General features: G+C 40.3%; 1 gene segment (V, D, J or C); it reads right to left on the reverse strand.

Annotated features, from left to right (window-relative positions):
* Window positions 1-2,689: 2,689 nt before the first annotated feature.
* LOC122993853 lies at window positions 2,690-3,206 on the reverse strand (the record flags this gene model as incomplete). The annotated part of the segment is given in 2 exon segments: window positions 2,690-3,006; window positions 3,095-3,206. Coding segments are annotated over 2 exon segments (363 nt in total), but the record flags the coding sequence as incomplete, so codon positions are not given.
* Between the last annotated feature and the right edge of the window lie 16,938 nt (window positions 3,207-20,144).

Raw genomic sequence — 20,144 nt, forward strand, 5'->3', positions numbered from 1 at the left:
AAACAAAGTTGAAAACAGACTTAATTGCATTGACACCATCTTGAAGATAAGAAGAAACTGTCTGTGTTGTTTAGTATGAAACACCACAGTGAAAGTTTGTGTCTTTCTGTACTTCAGTGACAGTTTTGCTCCTCCCTTAATCTCCTCCTCCCTGCTCTCACAGCTCTGACTAATAATGTGTTCAATGTGCTTTTCAGATTGATATAATATCAATCAATAAGAAAATACTATTTATAATTAATTAAAATATAATATTGAACATTTTAGTCAAACACAAATATCAGTAATGTTGTATTTGTGTTACATGTCAGGACTAATAAACACATAAAACTCAAATTTATTGATAAAGCACATTTAAAAACAACAAGTTGACCAAAGTGCTGAACATTCAAGATAACAAAAGCCATAAACAACACAATAAAGACACAAAGACCAGATTAACAGACAAAAAGACAACGCAATGCAACTCTCATACTGAGTTAAAAGTCAAGGAATAATAATGTGTTTTAAGACGGGATTTAAAAACAGGCAGTGTGGGAACCAGTCTAACATGCAGAGGCAACTGGTTCCAGAGTTTGTGGGCTACAACTGCAAAGGCACCATCTCCCCTGCTTCAACCTGGATCTTGGAACAACCAGAAGCAACTGGTCAGCAGACCTGAGTGACCTTGATGGGACATGTGGTTGTAAAAGATCAGAGAGACAGATTGGAGCTAGCCCATTTAATGATTTCTAGACAAACAATAAAATCTTCAAATCAATCCTGGAAAAGTGGAGGGAGGCCAGTACGGGGGAAAGCTGCTCTCACTAGTGTTCCTGTTAAAAGACCAGCTGCATGAAAGAAAACCTGAACATTATATTTTACCTACAAAGACAAAGATTGACTTTAATGTCAAATGATAATTTTACAGCAGAACTTGTTCAGGTCGTCCATGGAAGAGGTTTTTTGGTCATTTATTTATGTGTCTTGTTTAGTTTATTTTTAGTTTCCAGAGGGATCACCTATATTTCACAGCTGCTACACTCCCGAAGGATAAAACAGTGGAGAGAAAGGTAAGAAATACTTCATCTACATATTTAATATCCCACAACTTTGGGTAAAGATGAAGATGAATTCCCTGTTTTTCTATATTAAACATCCTTGTAACAGTCTTTTCTGCTGACGTTCTTATCCAGAACAGCTCATGAGAGGCTTGAAAACCTGGAAACAGTGAAAGTTTGTGTCTTTTCTGTCCTGGTTTACATAACTTAAAACTTTTATCAGGTAGATAATAGTAAAACACTGACAACTGACAGTTCTTATGTCAACAAATGTAAATACCTGAAGACAACATGAAGTCAGTGACCATATCTCATTCACACTCATAGTTCAAACAGTGGAGGCAGCAGACACCCTTGTTGAATGTCTAATGGAAACAGCTCATGATAAAAACTGAGAGTATGAAACAAACATTCTCATATTTTCATTACATTCACTTTTTAACCCGACGAGTAACTTCAGTTTTATGTCACTTTATGTTTGATGGTGTCTTGTGTTTGAAGCATCATCCAGCTGGTTTGTCATTGATGTGGATTTGCTGCTCATGTGAATCCTCCCACAGTGTTTCATTAGCAGCTGTAACCACAGTGACTCTGATAAAACAGGAATTAGCAGAATCCATCTGATATGAAGCTGTGGTTTGAATACCACTTCCCTCCTCTTTGAAGAGTAGTCAGATATCTCTGTTCAGGTTTTTGTACAGCCTCTTCTACACTTTCTATCACTGTGTGTCTAGAGCACAGTAGTAGAGAGCTGTGTCTGCCAGGGTTAGACTCTGTATGGTCAGCTCAGTTGTTGTAGCTGATGTTTGGGATTTATATCGATTATCAGGAATATATTCTAGATGACTCACTGATCCTGCTCCTTTCCTGAGTATAAACTGAGGTGCCTGAAGGTCAGAATGATGTTTGTACCAGTAAAGCATAGCACCCCCTGCACTTGTCTTATAGGTACATGTGAGTGTGACAGATTCTCCTTCTCTTCCACTGACTTCATCCTTTACAGGAGAGATTGTGTCTCCAGCTATTAGTCCTGGAAAAAGTCGAGAAAATGAAGCCATTAGACTAACATTGTTCATGAGGCTGAGAGGAGAAGACAGTGGAAAATGTCAACTGTACAGTGTTACTCTGTGGACACAAACTGATCAACTGTTCATTTGACTGATTTCTATAGAAATCATCTTCCAAGGTGTTACCTAGTGAAGGAAACATGTTGTATTAAAGTTCTGTTCCAGAGTCAAATATCCATCATTTGGGAAATATCACACAATGACAAAAACATACGTACCTACAAGAGCTGAAAACAGTGAAATGACAGCCAGTGTTTCCATGGTTACACAAGTGAAATGTGCTGTAAGTGAATGTTGAGTTTGAATAAGTGTTGAGTGGTTTTGTGAGTTGTGTTTGGTCTGATGTTCACAGCTGGAATCAAACAGCTCTCTGCCATGCAGCCACCTCTGCAGTCAGTAGGAGGAGACTCATATGTCAAATGACATTTATTTGTAAAAGTCTTCATCACAACTGTGTCTCATGAGGGAAAAGAATCTAGACTGTTTGATAAGAAACCACTGAAGTTTAACAGTGTGTGACTCCCTCTAGTGGATGTTGTGGAGTATTCTGTTGTCTTTGCTCCAAAGGTTTTTGTACAGAGTTTTGGTGTTTCCTGTCACTGTGGGCTGCAGAGCACAGTAGTACACAGCAGAGTCAGACAGCTGCAGCTTCTGGATCTTCAGAGGAACTGATGTCTCGTTGATTTTAGCATCAATCCTCTCTTCAGCTGCAGTATTAGCTGCTGTTCCAGAGAAGCGTTGAAGTAACAACTTTGGGAAATCGTTTACTTCTTGTTTGTACCAGAACAAAGTGCGACTTGCAGCACTGGTCTTAAATGTACAAGCAAGTGTAACTGTGTCTCCTTCAGCAGCAATGACATCTCCTGTTGGCTGGGTCACGCTGTCTTGTCCTTTACACTCTGGGGAAGAACAGAACATGCAGAGGAAGAGATGAATCAATAAAGATGATTGATTAAAGGAGAACAATCAGCAGCTTTAAAGAGTTACCTAGCCAGAGAGTCAGAATCAGGATGTTTCTCAGCCAGTGTTTCATGTCTGCAGTGAGAGGGGAGGAGAGAGAGGAAGAACATTGATACTCTGATGGATCTGGGCCTTCACATCATTGGCCCTTCCTCTTTATCATCTGCTGAGGAACTCTCAACATTTACATCACATTTACATTTCAGCTGTTTAGCTGACGCTCTTATCCAGAGCAGCTCATCATGAGGAGATTCAACCTGTCAACTGTTTTAAACAAGAAGGTCTCTTTAATCAGTGAACCACCCTGGTATTCCACCATCATCATCATCATCATCATCATCATCATCATCATCATCATCATCATCATCATCGTCTCAATAAGTTTCATTTAGTTTTGAAGATATAAAAGAGATGTTTCTAGCAAAGTGTTCAGTGTCCTATCATATAACGTCTCCTGGAGCTAACATGAGGTCTGTCACCACATCTGATCAACAATGACAGGAACACAAACTGTGGAGAAAAAGGACGTTCTTGTCAAGTTCTTCTGTGCAGAGAAAATGATAATCAAGCTCACTATGACCTGGATTAGACGTGTTTATGAAAATGCAAAAAGAAATTGTTTTCAGACACAGTAGTAAGATTTCATTTCATTAATCTGGCCTCTCAGAATCCCGACCATCAGCAGATTCATTATAATTATATGCACAGAATTTACCTGACGCCCCTGAAGCTTTATCTCATCAAAGTTATCAGTGATGCCTCGTGCACCTTGTTCTTGTTAAAGACCCCCGACACATTTCTTCACATGGGAATGTCCGCCTGGTGCCCAGTTCTGGCAGGATGTTGCCTCCAAACTGACAGCATTTATTTCATACCAGTTTTGGTTTTGAACATCATTTCCTCGCTTCAGGTCCCTAAACATCAGAAGTGTATAGTGCTTTCAGGTCTAACAGCCTGTCTGCCGTCCATCTGCCCCATGATCACCAACATAATTAACTCCTCCCTTACCACTGGTACTGTACCTCCCACTCTCAAGCTGGCTGCTATCACACCCATCCTGAAAAAACCCGGTGCTGACCCAGCTGACTTTAACCAAAACACTTGAAAGGATGGTTGCTGCACAATTACAGTCCCACCTCAACACAGACAACCTCCATGAACCCTTCCAATCCGGCTTCCGTCCAAAACATAGCACTGAAAGAGCCCTGGTCAAAATCACCAGTGACCTCCTCCGTGCAGCTGACTCAGGACTACTTATCATTCTCATTCTCCTCAACCTCAGCGCAGCATTCGACACCATCTCCCACCCACTGCTCCTAGACCGCCTGGCTGGCATTGAGATCACTGGTGCTGCACTCTCCTGGTTCACATCATACCTCACTGACCGCCAACAATTCGTGCAATTAAGGAACCACGGTCTGGGTGTTGGGTCTGGGTGCTCGGGTGTTTCACTGGGTGTTCCCCAGGGGTCAGTGTTGGGTCCACTTCTTTTCATCATTTACCTCCTCCCCCTAGGCACTCTCCTCCGTCACCATGGGGTCCATTTTCATTGTTATGTCTATATCTCCTCCAAACCCACCACTGCCATCCCCCCCCACCTCCCTCATCACCTGCCTTGATGACATCCGGAGCTGGATGAGCAGGAACTTCCTGAAACTGAACAGCAATAAAACCGAGGTCCTGCTCATCGGCTCCAATTCCACCCTCGCCAAATCCCAACTCACTCCAGCTCCACCCATCATCGTCGATGGATTCCCTGTACCCTTTGCCCCACAAGTCAAGAGCCTCAGCGTCATTCTGGACAGCACCCTCTCATTTTGCACCTCATATTCAAAACATCACCCGGGCTGCATTCTTCCACCTTCGCAACATCTCCAGACTCCGCCCATCACTGTCCCAATCCAGCACCGAAATCCTGGTTCAGTCTTTGTCACATCCCGCATTGACTACTGCAACGCCCTCCTCACCAGACTCCCCACCAAACTCATCAACAGACTGCAAATGATTCAGAACTCAGCCGCCCGGATCATCACCCGTACCAAATCATCCGACCACATCACCCCTGTTCTCATCCAACTTCACTGGCTCCCTGTACAATACTGCATCCACTACAAAAACCTCCTCCTAACCTGTCAAGCTCTCCACAACCTAGCCCCTACTTACCTCTGCGACCTCCTTCATGAATACACTCCCTCCCGCTCAACCTCTACTGGACTCTTATCCATCCTCACATCACACCCCAGTACCATGGGTGCCCGAGCCTTCAGCTGCTCAGCACCCAGGCTCTGGAACTCTCTCCCCCCACATATAAGACAGTCAGACTCCATCACCTCATTTAAGTCCCACCTCAAAACTCACCTCTTCAAACTGGCATACTCCCTATAACTGGACACTGTGCACCTCACCTGTTTTTATGCTGATGTTTTGTTTTAATTGATTTTTTTTATTCTTTTATGCTCTTATTTCATGTAAGGTGATCTTGGGTGACCTGAAGTAAAATGTATTATTATTGTTATTATTATTATTATTAACAGCTGCTAAGAAAATGATTGCAGTATGTTGGAAGCCCCCAAACACTCTGACCATCAGACAATGAGTTCCCTCTTTTCTTGATGTTATTTACATGGAGTTATCGACGGCTCGTATAAACAGGGATAAAGAGGTGAATTTGAATATGAGGCTCTCAGCTGCTGAGACATTGAAAGGCCTGTTGTGATTCCTGTATCTGTCATGATCTTCTGCTGCCTGCTGTGTATTGATCCACACTCACTGTGGTCATCCTTGATCATCCAATGAGTCCACACTAACCATTCCACTGGTCCTGGGTTTATTTATTTATTATTTATTTATTGTTATGTGGGGGCAGACAGGGTTGGGGGAAGCTCTGCTGTGGGGTGATATGTTTCATTGTTACTTCAATAAGATGTTACATTATGTTCAATGGCTGAACATTATTAGTGTTTGTACTCTTGTTAAGAAATATTTTTAAAAAGATTTGATAAAAAAAAATAAAGATTTCATTTGATCAGTGAATCATGTTGTCAGTGTCCACCTGACGGCGCTGTTGTTCAATAAAAGGAGGAGTTGAAGTGTGTAAATGTTCAGTGAGGAGCTGTCAGGTTTTTGTACAGAGACTGTGGGTTTCCTGTCACTGTGGGCCTCACAGCACAGTAGTACACAGCAGAGTCTGTCACTGCAGCAGAGGAGATCTGCAGATGGATTTGTTCTCCCTCCACCGAAATCTCCAGTCCAGGTTTTGGACTTGTTAGTGTTCCAGAAGCCGAGTGTGAGATGAGGAACTCTGGTGGTTTTCCTGGATATTGTCGATACCAGAAGAAATAATCATAGCTATCTTTGGAGTATGTGTAGGACAGAGTAACAGTGCTGCCTTCTAAACTGTTCTCTTCATTGTTGACTGGAGTGAGTTCTTCACAGCTGACACCTAAAGGAAGAGATAACTCTGTTTTATTTAATGTTTATCAGTAAAACTCCTTTAAAGTCAATGGGAGAAAATATTTTTTAGCAGTTCATTTGCTCACCTACCTGTTAGTGTGATCAGAAACAAAGTTGAAAACAGACTTAATTGCATTGACACCATCTTGAAGATAAGAAGAAACTGTCTGTGTTGTTTAGTATGAAACACCACAGTGAAAGTTTGTGTCTTTCTGTACTTCAGTGACAGTTTTGCTCCTCCCTTAATCTCCTCCTCCCTGCTCTCACAGCTCTGACTAATAATGTGTTCAATGTGCTTTTCATATCACATTATACTGATTAGCTCATAGCTAATAGCATTACACTGATTGACAGCTGACAGTTTTACCACATGGAGTTAATGACTGTGTTATAATAATGTTGTTTTTAAACAGTAAACACAATAACAATCTATTGATAATGATTAACATATTGATATAATATCAATCAATAAGAAAATACTGTTTATAATCAATTAAAATATAATATTGAACATTTTAGTCAAACACAAATATCAGTAATGTTGTATTTGTGTTACATGTCAGGACTAATAAACACATAAAACTCAAATTTATTGATAAAGTACATTTAAAAACAACAAGTTGACCAAAGTGCTGAACAATCAAGATAACAAAAGCCATAAACAACACAATAAAGACACAAAGACCAGATTAACAGACAAAAAGACAACGCAATGCAACTCTCATACTGAGTTAAAAGTCAAGGAATAAAAATGTGTTTTAAGACGGGATTTAAAAACAGGCAGTGTGGGAACCAGTCTAACATGCAGAGGCAACTGGTTCCAGAGTTTGGGGGCTACAACTGCAAAGGCACCATCTCCCCTGTGCTTCAACCTGGATCTTGGAACAACCAGAAGCAACTGGTCAGCAGACCTGAGTGACCTTGATGGGACATGTGGTTGTAAAAGATCAGAGAGACAGATTGGAGCTAGCCCATTTAATGATTTCTAGATAAACAATAAAATCTTCAAATCAATCCTGAAAAAGTGGAGGGAGGCCAGTACGGGGGAAAGCTGCTCTCACTAGTGTTCCTGTTAAAAGACCAGCTGCATGAAAGAAAACCTGAACATTATATTTTACCTAAAAAGGCAAAGATGGACTTTAAAGTCAAATTATAATTTTACAGCAGAACTTGTTCAGGTCGTCCATGGAAGAGGTTTTTTGGTCATTTATTTATGTGTCTTGTTTAGTTTATTTTTAGTTTCCAGAGGGATCACCTATATTTCACAGCTGCTACACTCCTGAAGGATAAAACAGTGGACAGAAAGGTAAGAAATACTTCATCTACATATTTAATATCCCACAACTTTGGGTAAAGATGAAGATGAATTCCCTGTTTTTCTATATTAAACATCCTTGTAACAGTCTTTTCTGCTGACGTTCTTATCCAGAACAGCTCATGAGAGGCTTGAAAACCTGGAAACAGTGAAAGTTTGTGTCTTTTCTGTCCTGGTTTACATAACTTAAAACTTTTATCAGGTAGATAATAGTAAAACACTGACAACTGACAGTTCTTATGGCAACAAATGTAAATACCTGAAGACAACATGAAGTCAGTGACCATGTCTCATTCACACTCGTAGTTCAAACAGTGGAGGCAGCAGACACCCTTGTTGAATGTCTAATGGAAACAGCTCATGATAAAAACTGAGAGTATGAAACAAACATTCTCATATTTTCATTACATTCACTTTTCAACCTGATGAGTAACTTCAGGTTTGTTTTTCAACACAATTTTACGTCACTTTATGTTTGATGGTGTTTTTCAGAGTAAAATGAAAACAGCTAAAGTCATACCCATATATAAGGCTGGAGATAGACACATACTCTCAAATTACAGACCTGTTTCTTTGCTTTCACAATTCTCTAAAATATTGGAAAAAATATTTTATTCGAGATTAGACGACTTTATTACAAAACACAATATACTTTGTGATCAACAATATGGATTTAGAAACAATAGGACTACTTCATATGCACTCATGGACATTGTGGAGGAGATAATAACTGCTATAGAAAATAAAGAAGATGCTGTAGGAGTATTCCTAGATCTGAAAAAAGCATTTGACACAGTTGATCATGACTTATTATTAATGAAACTTAAAAAATATGGAATCAGAGGAGTAGCACTTTCTTGGCTAACCAGTTACCTAGAGAATAGGAGTCAATATTTCCTAATTAATCATGTTAAATCACAACCACTGAAGGTTAAGTGTGGGGTTCCCCAAGGCTCAGTGTTGGGACCATTGCTGTTTATTTTGTACATTAATAATATATGTGAGGTTTCCAGAACACTTTTATTTGTAGATGATACAAACTTACTCTGCTGTGGGGATAACTTGGAACAACTTTTGGATACAGTAGGAAATGAACTGAAGAAACTGAAGAGTTGGCTTGATTCAAATAAAATAACACTAAATTTAAGCAAAGCAAAATTTATAATATTTGGGAATCATTCAATTAACTCATGCAAGAAACTCATGATAAATGATGTACAAATCAATTTCTTGGAGTAAAAATAGACAATAAATTATTATGGAAGCCACAAATAAATTATATCAAAGCAAAAATATCAAAGTCAGCTGAAATATTATACAAAGTCAAAGATCTTCTAAATCAACCATCACTATACACCTTGTACTGTTCCTTCATACTCTCATACATTACCTACTGTGTGGAAGTGTGGGGGAACACATACAAAACAAACACAGATCCAATTGTCATCCTCCAATAAAGAGCCATAAGAATCGTAAATAAAACCACTAACAGAGAACCAACAAACCAACAAACTCTTCATCAAACTAAATGCACTGAAATTTAAGGACCTGGTTGATTTCAAAACTATTCAAATCATGTACAGAGTAAAAAATATCAGCAGTTACCAAACAAACATTATCCAAAGGTTGTTTCAAATGAGGGAAAGTAAATATGATTTCAGAGGAAGATGTATGTTCAAAAAACTATTAGTGAAGACAAATGCAAAACTTCACTGTATCACAACAAAGAGAGTTAATCTATAGAACAACTGTAGTGAAGAAATGACAACATGTGCAACATTAAGTAAGTTTAAACAAATCTTTATAAATAACTTATTGAACAGATATAGAATGAATGAACAAAGAGGTGGAACAATATGATTTTGTACAGAGTGTCTTTTTGACTTGTGTTGTTTTTATTTGTTGTTATTGTTTCCATGCAAGTTATATTTATTTTCTTGTGTTGCTCTGAATGGTTTTTTGGCTTTGACTTGATCAATAAAGTCAATTAAAAAATAAAAAATAGAATGAAATAAAAAAGACGTAGGACTAGAAAAGTTCTCTACTACATCCTACACCCTTTTCGAACATTGAAAGGTTATTATTTGTGTGGTTTACTGAAAGTTTGCTGGTATTTTTGTCATTGATGTGGATTTGCTGCTCATGTGAATCCTCCCACAGTGTTTCATTAGCAGCTGTAACCACAGTGACTCTGATAAAACAGGAATTAGCAGAATCCATCTGATATGAAGCTGTGGTTTGAATACCACTTCCCTCCTCTTTGAAGAGTAGTCAGATATCTGTGTTCAGGTTTTTGTACAGCCTCTTCCACACTTTCTATCACTGTGTGTCTAGAGCACAGTAGTAGAGAGCTGTGTCTGCCAGGGTTAGATTCTGTATGGTCAGCTCAGTTGTTGTATCTGATGTTTTGGATGCATATCGTTTATCAGGAATATATTCACCACCCTTTGCTCCTTTCCGGAGTATAAACTGAGGTGCCTGAAGGTCAGAATGATGTTTGTACCAGTAAAGCCAAGGATAGCTAGCACTTGTCTTATAGGTACATGTGAGTGTGACAGATTCTCCTTCTCTTCCACTGACTTCATCTTGTTCAGGAGAGATTGTGTCTCCAGCTATTAGTCCTGGAAAAAGTAGAGAAAATGAAGCCATTAGACTAACATTGTTCATGAGGCTGAGAGGAGAAGACAGTGGAAAATGTCAACTGTAAAGTGTTACTCTGTGGACACAAACTGATCAACTGTTCATTTGACTGATTTCTATAGAAATCATCTTCCAAGGTGTTACCTAGTGAAGGAAACATGTTGTATTAAAGTTCTGTTCCAGAGTCAAATATCCATCATTTGGAAAATATCACACAATGACAAAAACATACGTACCTACAAGAGCTGAAAACAGTGAAATGACAGCCAGTGTTTCCATGGTTACACAAGTGAAATGCTGTAAGTGAATGTTGGGTTTGAATAAGTGTTGAGTGGTTTTGTGAGTTGTGTTTGGTCTGATGTTCACAGCTGGAATCAAACAGCTCTCTGCCATGCAGCCACCTCTGCAGTCAGTAGGAGGAGACTCATATGTCAAATGACATTCATTTGTAAAACTCTTCATCACAACTGTGTCTCATGAGGGAAAAGAATCTAGACTGTTTGATAAGAAACCACTGAAGTTTAACAGTGTGTGACTCCCTCTAGTGGATGTTGTGGAGTATTCTGTTGTCTTTGCTCAAAAGGTTTTTGTACAGAGTTTTGGTGTTTCCTGTCACTGTGGGCTGCAGAGCACAGTAGTACACAGCAGAGTCAGACACTGCAGAGGAGATCTGCAGTTTGACTCCATGCTTGTCTTCAAAGAGTCCAGTAAAGAATCTTTTTTCTGACTTCAGGGAGTCTGCTGGTCTCATGATGTTACTGCCTGAGATGTGCATGAGGAACTCTGGTGGTTTTCCTGGATATTGTCGATACCAGAAGAAATAATCATTGCCATCAGCTTTTTTGGAGTAGTTGTAGGACAGAGTAACAGTGCTGCCTTCTAAACTGTTCTCTTCATTGTTGACTGGAGTGAGTTCTTGACAGCTGACACCTAAAGGAAGAGATAACTCTGTTATAACATGTTGTCAAAGACTCATAACATGAATACATACAACTTCATGCTCAGTTTTCAATCAAACATCAATAGAAGTAAATATGAAGTGTGTCACCTACCTGTTAGTGTGATCAGAAACAAAGTTGAAAACAGACTTAATTGCATTGACACCATCTTGAAGATAAGAAGAAACTGTCTGTGTTGTTTAGTATGAAACACCACAGTGAAAGTTTGTGTCTTTCTGTACTTCAGTGACAGTTTTGCTCCTCCCTTAATCTCCTCCTCCCTGCTCTCACAGCTCAGAGAGTGGCTGCACCAGAGATGGGCTCCTGAATACATCTCAAACTTGGACCTACAAAGTGGGACATTTTGCAAAATAACCTTCAAATAATCTTCAGAAGATACTCTACAGAAGAGGTAACAAAATTAATGAACAGTAGAGGAAATATCATCTTTAGATATATTTTTAAATCAAAACAGCTAGCTAGCTGTCAACTGCTACCTGCTACTGTTACCTATATTCCAAAGGAGAAACTGCACTGAGGAAGCTAACAGAAGAGTTATTTTGTGAAGAAGAGAAAGAGACAAGAAGAGAAATTAAGGGGTCCTTGTTGGTGGTATTCTCTCTCTCCATGAACTGGTGTGATGGTGGCACAACCAACGTTTGCAGCGGCCTCTCGTAGTTCCGACTTGCAGTATCGTTGTCCATGTCTACGTCTACGTCTGTGTCAACCTGTGGAGTGTAGGGGAAATATGTCTATAATATGTCTATATCAGTTTTTTTGGACATTTGTGACAAAGAATTTTGCTTCGAGAAATACTGGCTGGGAGCTAAATCAGCTGATGGCGTTTGGTCTGCTGCACCCAGTGGACCCAAAGCAAGCGCAGATGAGTGCAAGCTAGGCTAACTGCTAACCTATACATACTGGTCATGCAACAACAATCATGTTGCCAAATGTTCTCTGGACAGAATAATGGATTATATAACTCCCCCATCAGTGCTGGTCAGTCGTTGACATGCAAGAGCTGTCTACATCCAATTGAGACATGTACTTTTCTCTCTAAATGCACTTTAATACACTGTGCTGCTAACTGCTAGTTCGTTTTTTGTTTTTTTCTCTTGGGATTTATGTGTTTTTATCATTTTTTTAAATAGAATTTTTGCATACACTGTATATATTTATCCTTTATGTTGTTGTTGCACTGCTGTGAGCTGGGAGGAACAGCATTTTGTTTCTTGTGTATGCAAATACACAAGAAAATGTCAATAAACTAAATCTTGAATCTTGAAGTAAAGATGTAGTTATGTAGTTAAATAGTGCCTCAAACCCTCTGTTGTATCATCATTGAATAAGAAAGTTAAAGAAGTTTTTAAACATCCAGCTTCTCATAGAGTCCAGGCAATCCTTTAAATCAGACAGTTTGCTGAAATTGCCACATCTGAGGGAAATGTACAGCTGTTTGTCGTCTGCATAAAAGTGAAAAGATATGTTAAAACGGTAGTATATGAATAGAAAATAAGATAGGGCCAATAACAGACCCTTGAGGCACTCCATAACTCAAGACAGCAGCATCAGACATATCATTAGCAACCATCACAAATAATTATTTATTTGATAAATATGATATAAACCAGCTTAAATCAGAGACAGATGGGCCAACCCACCGTTGTAGCCTGTCACTGAGGACTCCATGATCCACTGTATCGAAATCTGAGCTAAGATCCAACAACTCAAAATATTTTTTGAAATAAAAGGTCATTTTGAGCTAGACCTGAAATGACTGCATACAGTTGGATCCAGATCAGGTTTGTTAAGCAGACACTGCACACTAGTTAACTTTAAACAGTTAAGAAGCATTAATCATGGCCAATAACCAAAGACCTACAGTGGCTACAACCTGTTTGAGAAATGTACTGTAACTTGTACTGAAATTCTTCAAGAAATTCATAATGTAGTACCATGTTAATAGATAGTGATATGTAGCACAAGAAGCTAGCGAAGCTCTATTAACGGAATAGCATTCCTGCACATGCTCAGTAGTCAGTGACCATATCTCATTCACACTCGTAGTTCAAACAGTGGAGGCAGCAGACACCCTTGTTGAATGTCTAATGGAAACAGCTCATGATAAAAACTGACAGTATGAAACAAACATTCTCATATTTTCATTACATTCACTTTTTAACCCGACGAGTAACTTCAGGTTTTTGTTCAACACACAGTTTTATGTCACTTTATGTTTGATGGTGTCTTGTGTTTGAAGCATCATCCAGCTGGTTTGTCATTGATGTGGATTTGCTGCTCATGTGAATCCTCCCACAGTGTTTCATTAGCAGCTGTAACCACAGTGACTCTGATAAAACAGGAATTAGCAGAATCCATCTGATATGAAGCTGTGGTTTGAATACCACTTCCCTCCTCTTTGAAGAGTAGTCAGATATCTGTGTTCAGGTTTTTGTACAGCCTCTTCTACACTTTCTATCACTGTGTGTCTAGAGCACAGTAGTAGAGAGCTGTGTCTATCAGGGTTAGACTCTGTATGGTCAGCTCAGTTGTTGTATCTGATGTTTTGGATGCATATCGTTTATCAGGAATATATTCACCACCCTTTGCTCCTTTCCGGAGTATAAACTGAGGTGCCTGAAGGTCAGAATGATGTTTGTACCAGTAAAGCCAAGGATAGCTAGCACTTGTCTTATAGGTACATGTGAGTGTGACAGATTCTCCTTCTCTTCCACTGACTTCATCTTGTTCAGGAGAGATTGTGTCTCCAGCTATTAGTCCTGGAAAAAGTAGAGAAAATGAAGCCATTAGACTAACAATGTTCATGAGGCTGAGAGGAGAAGACAGTGGAAAATGTCAACTGTACAGTGTTACTCTGTGGACACAAACTGATCAATTGTTCATTTGACTGATTTCTATAGAAATCATCTTCCAAGGTGTTACCTAGTGAAGGAAACATGTTGTATTAAAGTTCTGTTCCAGAGTCAAATATCCATCATTTGGAAAATATCACACAATGACAAAAACATACGTACCTACAAGAGCTGAAAACAGTAAAATGACAGCCAGTGTTTCCATGGTTACACAAGTGAATTGTGCTGTAAGTGAATGTTGAGTTTGAATAAGTGTTGAGTGGTTTTGTGAGTTGTGTTTGGTCTGATGTTCACAGCTGGAATCAAACAGCTCTCTGCCATGCAGCCACCTCTGCAGTCAGTAGGAGGAGACTCATATGTCAAATGACATTCATTTGTAAAACTCTTCATCACAACTGTGTCTCATGAGGGAAAAGAATCTAGACTGTTTGATAAGAAACCACTGAAGTTTAACAGTGTGTGACTCCCTCTAGTGGATGTTGTGGAGTATTCTGTTGTCTTTGCTCCAAAGGTTTTTGTACAGAGTTTTGGTGTTTCCTGTCACTGTGGGCTGCAGAGCACAGTAGTACACAGCAGAGTCAGACACTGCAGCAGAGGAGATCTGCAGAGGAACTGATCTTAAAGAAGAATCCATCGTGGATGAAAATCTTTCCTTAAACTCGTCCTCTGTTTTTCCTGTGCCAATATTAAAGCGGCTCAGGATGAATTTGGGGCTGTTGTTTCCATCCTGTTTGTACCAGAAGAGGTAATAATTTGTACTACTGCTGTTATATTGACAGTCAAGTGTTACTGCCTCTCCTTCAGCAGCAGTCACATCTTCTTTTGGTTGCAGCACATTGTCTTTTTGTGCTCTGCATTCTGTAAAACAGCAACAAACAGTATCAGTGAGCTGTTAAAGAATCATGTCAATGTTGGATTGATATGACAGAAACAGAGCTGTGTTCATACCAAGGCACATAGCAGCCAGCAACACTGAGATGAACAGAGACATCATATCTGCAGTGTTGAGTAACTCTGAGCTACAGCGAGTATAAAGAAGACTCTGATCTCTGTTTAGTCTTCATCAACACTAAGTTGGTGGATTTAAAGGAGGAGTCTGATCACAGTGACAGAGCTCATTCACAGCCCTGTGTTATTCCTCCTACTGACAACTTTACACTAAACACATGTTTGTGCCTCTCTCCTTTCCTAGCATAGCTTGTCTTGTATGTAGTCATCACTGGAGATTTAATGTTTCCTGTTTTACATCTGGTGCAGACTCACTTTGATCCCCAACATATAAAAGGTGATAATATTCCTGAACCTGCTGCTGCTCCTTTAATGTTTTTCATCTTAAAAGCTGAAAACTGAGAATGAATATTTGAACACATTTATGACTTTTTATGTTCTTCTCAGAATTTATTTCATCTTGAATATAAATCAACAGTTTAGTGTCTTTTGATCCTCTGCAGCCTTCAGAGGTCAAATGCAAATGCATGTTGTTGTGGAAGCTTCAGTTTTGATGAATCAGCTGATTCTAAACTTGGTAAAAGCTTCAGCTGTCAAAGTGTTTCTGTTGAGTTTTTGATGTGTGAAAATATAAATGAGCAGTAATTTCAGAGTTTTAATGCTTCAGTGTGTATTTGGGGTGAACCTCAACATGTTGCCAAAGATAGTGAACAATGGAAGGAGCTGATTGTGGCCAGGCAAAAGTGGCTTCTATCCACCAGCAGCTCCTGACGCCTGTCCCTCCTCCCTCACACCCAACCCAGTCGCACGCTGCCCCCCGTCTTCCCCTCTCGCCCCAGCCACTAGCCGCTGCCCTGCCCACAACTCGCCATCCCCGATCTCGCTTCTCCTCCTTCTCCCCTGTTGATGTTCCCTTTGTTACCAACTGATCACCAAAGCCAAAGCTTCCACCCACTGCCTTGACCCCATGCCCACACCTCTTGTTAAAGCCTGCCTGCCCACATGCCGCTCCCTCATGGCCCTCATGGTTGATATCATCAATCTCTCCATGGAATCTGGCTATGTACCCACCTGTTTCGAAACCGCCTCAGTCACTCCTGTCCTCAAAAAGCCTGGTCTGGACCCCAACGACTTCAATAACTTCCGACCGATCTCAAACCCTCCTTTCTTCAGTAAGCTCCAGGAAAGAGCGGTCACCGACCAACTCCATCAGCACATGTCTAACTATATTCTCTTTGAGACCCTACAATCCGTCTACAGGAAACATCACAGCACAGAGACCACCCTCATCAAGATCACAAACGACCTCCTCATCGCTGCTGACTCCAGCCATATCAGTCTACTCGTCCTCGTCGACCTCTCAGCCGCTTTTGACACGATCTCCCACTCCATTCTCCTCAACCGTCTTTCTGATTTAGGTCTCACTGGTACTGTTCTCGCCTGGTTTCGATCTTATCTCACCAACAGAGCACAGTTTGTCTCCATTAACCTCTCTCACTCTCCACCTGCCCCAGTCAACCAGGGCGTGCCTCAAGGCTCCGTCCTCGGGCCCATCCTCTTCACCATCTACATGCTCCCCCTCGGTCAGATCATTTGCCATCATGGACTAAATTTCCACTGCTACGCTGAAGACACTCAGCTCTATCTCAGTACCACACCATCCACATAACTCCCCCCCGGTCTCTAATCAACTGCCTGCAGGAAATAAAATCATGGATGTCATCCAATCTGCTCAAACTAAACAACAAGAAAACAGAGCTCATGGTTGTGGCACCTATGGCGCTGCTCCAGAAGGTTGGGGATTTTCTCCTTGAGGTCGATGGTTGCTCCATCTCCCCGTCCCCTGAAGTCCGCAACCTGGGCGTCATCCTAGACTCTACCCTCTCCTTCCAGTAACACATCAAATCCGACACCAAATCTGCCTTTTTCCACCTCAAGAACATCTCCCGACTCCGGCTGTCACTCTCCAACACTGTTACTCACACCTTGATCTATAGCTTCATTTCAAATCATCTGGACTACTGCAATGGAATCCTGTTCGGGGTTCCCAGTAAAACCCTGGACAGGCTCCAATATGTCCAGAACTCCGCTGCCAGGGTTCTCACCCACACCAAACCCTGGCAGCACATCACCCCCACTCTCATTCACCTACACTGGCTCCCTGTGAAATACCACATCTCCTACAAACTCCTCCTCCTCACCTACAAAACCCTCCACTCCCTGGACCCCCAGTACCTTTCTGACCTCCACTACTGACCCACACTTTCCCGAAGCCTGCGGTCCTCGGACTCAGGACCGCTCTCCATCCCCCGCACCTGCCGATGAACGTTTGGAGACAGAGCTTTCAGTGTGGCAGCCCCCACCCTCTGGAACTCTCTCCCTTCCAAAATATACAACGCTCCTACCCTGGACTCTTTCAAATCAGCCCTAAAAACCTACGTGTTTACTCAGGCTTTTGGCCCAAAGTTAACTTGTTAACCTCACAGTTGTTTATTATTTAAGCTCGGCTTAGTTTCTTTTTTCTCTTCCTTTTTCTGTAAAGTGTCCTTGGGTGTTTTGAAAGGCGCTATATAAATCTAATTTATTATTATTATTATTATTATTATTATTATTATTATTATTATTATTTTGGCCCACAGGGAACAAAGAGGATGAAGTCAGTTGGTCAGTGTCCATTTACCTTTTTTCAGAAAGATGTTTGTACCAGTAAAGGCCAATATAACTTTCAGTTGTCTCATAGGTACATGTGAGTGTGACAGATCCTCCTTCTCTTTCACTGACTTGTTCTTTTACAGGAGAGATTGTGTCTCCAGCTATTAGTCCTGGAAAAAGTAGAGAAAATGAAGCCATTAGACTAACATTGTTCATGAGGCTGAGAGGAGAAGACAGTGGAAAATGTCAACTGTACAGTGTTACTCGGTGGACACAAATACTCTACATACAGTTCAATAGTCAGAATATATATTTATTATATAAATTTACTATTTTTATATTACCATGTATACCAAGATTTATGTAAACATGAATATTAATTAAAGTGTCCTACAATGTCTCATGTGAGATTCCTAGTTTCCTTCGTGCATGATGAGTTTTGAGTCTCTAATTATTCAGCAGTTTAATACATTTAGTCTGGAGAACGATGACATAGTAACGGGTTTATCTTTGTGGGCTTCAAACAAACAGGTTAGGGCACTAAAACAACTTGGATAGGGAAACGTTGTACTTTGTTTTAACAAAATACTAGTTGGTAAAATACTCTGACTCTTTTAAATTGATAATTTTGTGTCTTTTGGTGCTCTGCAGCTGTCAGAGGTCAGATGTAAAGATGGTGGAGTTGTTGTGGAAGCTTCAGTTTTAATGAATCAGCTGATTCTAAAGCTGCAGCTGTTAAAGTGATTCTGTTGAGTTTTTCATGCGTGAAGATATAAACGAGCAGTGATTTCAGAGTTTTAATGCTTCAGTGTGTATTTGGGGTGAAGCTCAACATGTTGTCAAGGATAGTGAACAATGGAAGGAGCTGATTGTGACCTGATGGCCAACAGGGAACAAAGAGGATGAAGTCAGTCAGTCAGTGTCCATTTAAAAATACCTGAAGACAACATGAAGTCAGTGACCATATCTCATTCACACTCGTAGTTCAAACAGTGGAGGCAGCAGACACCCTTGTTGAATGTCTAATGGAAACAGCTCATGATAAAAACTGACAGTATGAAACAAACATTCTCATATTTTCATTACATTCACTTTTTAACCCGACGAGTAACTTCAGGTTTTTGTTCAACACACAGTTTTATGTCACTTTATGTTTGATGGTGTCTTGTGTTTGAAGCATCATCCAGCTGGTTTGTCATTGATGTGGATTTGCTGCTCATGTGAATCCTCCCACAGTGTTTCATTAGCAGCTGTAACCACAGTGACTCTGATAAAACAGGAATTAGCAGAATCCATCTGATATGAAGCTGTGGTTTGAATACCACTTCCCTCCTCTTTGAAGAGTAGTCAGATATCTGTGTTCAGGTTTTTGTACAGCCTCTTCTACACTTTCTATCACTGTGTGTCTACAGCACAGTAGTAGAGAGCTGAGTCTGCCAGGGTTAGACTCTGTATGGTCAGCTCAGTTGTTGTAGCTGATGTTTTGGATGCATATCGTTTATTAGGAATATATTCAGATGTGCTGTCTTTTGCTCCTTTCCAGAGTATAAACCGAGGTGCCTGAAGGTCAGAATGTTTGTACCAGTAAAGGTAAGGCCTCCTTGCAGTTGTGTCATAGGTACATGTGAGTGTGACAGATTCTCCTTCTCTTCCACTGACTTCATCTTGTTCAGGAGAGATTTGTTGTCCAGCTATTAGTCCTGGAAAAAATAGAGAAAATGAAGCCATTAGACTAACATTGTTCATGAGGCTGAGAGGAGAAGACAGTGGAAAATGTCAACTGTACAGTGTTACTCTGTGGACACAAACTGATCAACTGTTCATTTGACTGATTTCTATAGAAATCATCTTCCAAGGTGTTACCTAGTGAAGGAAACATGTATTAAAGTTCTGTTCCAGAGTCAAATATCCATCATTTGGAAAATATCACACAATGACAAAAACATACGTACCTACAAGAGCTGAAAACAGTGAAATGACAGCCAGTGTTTCCATGGTTACACAAGTGAAATGCTGCAAGTGAATGTTGAGTTTGAATAAGTGTTGAGTGGTTTTGTGAGTTGTGTTTGGTGTGATGTTCACAGCTGGAATCAAACAGCTCTCTGCCATGCAGCCACCTCTGCAGTCAGTAGGAGGAGACTCATATGTCAAATGACATTCATTTGTAAAACTCTTCATCACAACTGTGTCTCATGAGGGAAAAGAATCTAGACTGTTTGATAAGAAACCACTGAAGTTTAACAGTGTGTGACTCCCTC

Source organism: Thunnus albacares, chromosome 12 (genome assembly GCF_914725855.1).
Source record: "Thunnus albacares chromosome 12, fThuAlb1.1, whole genome shotgun sequence".
Classification (NCBI taxonomy): Eukaryota; Metazoa; Chordata; class Actinopteri; order Scombriformes; family Scombridae; genus Thunnus; species Thunnus albacares.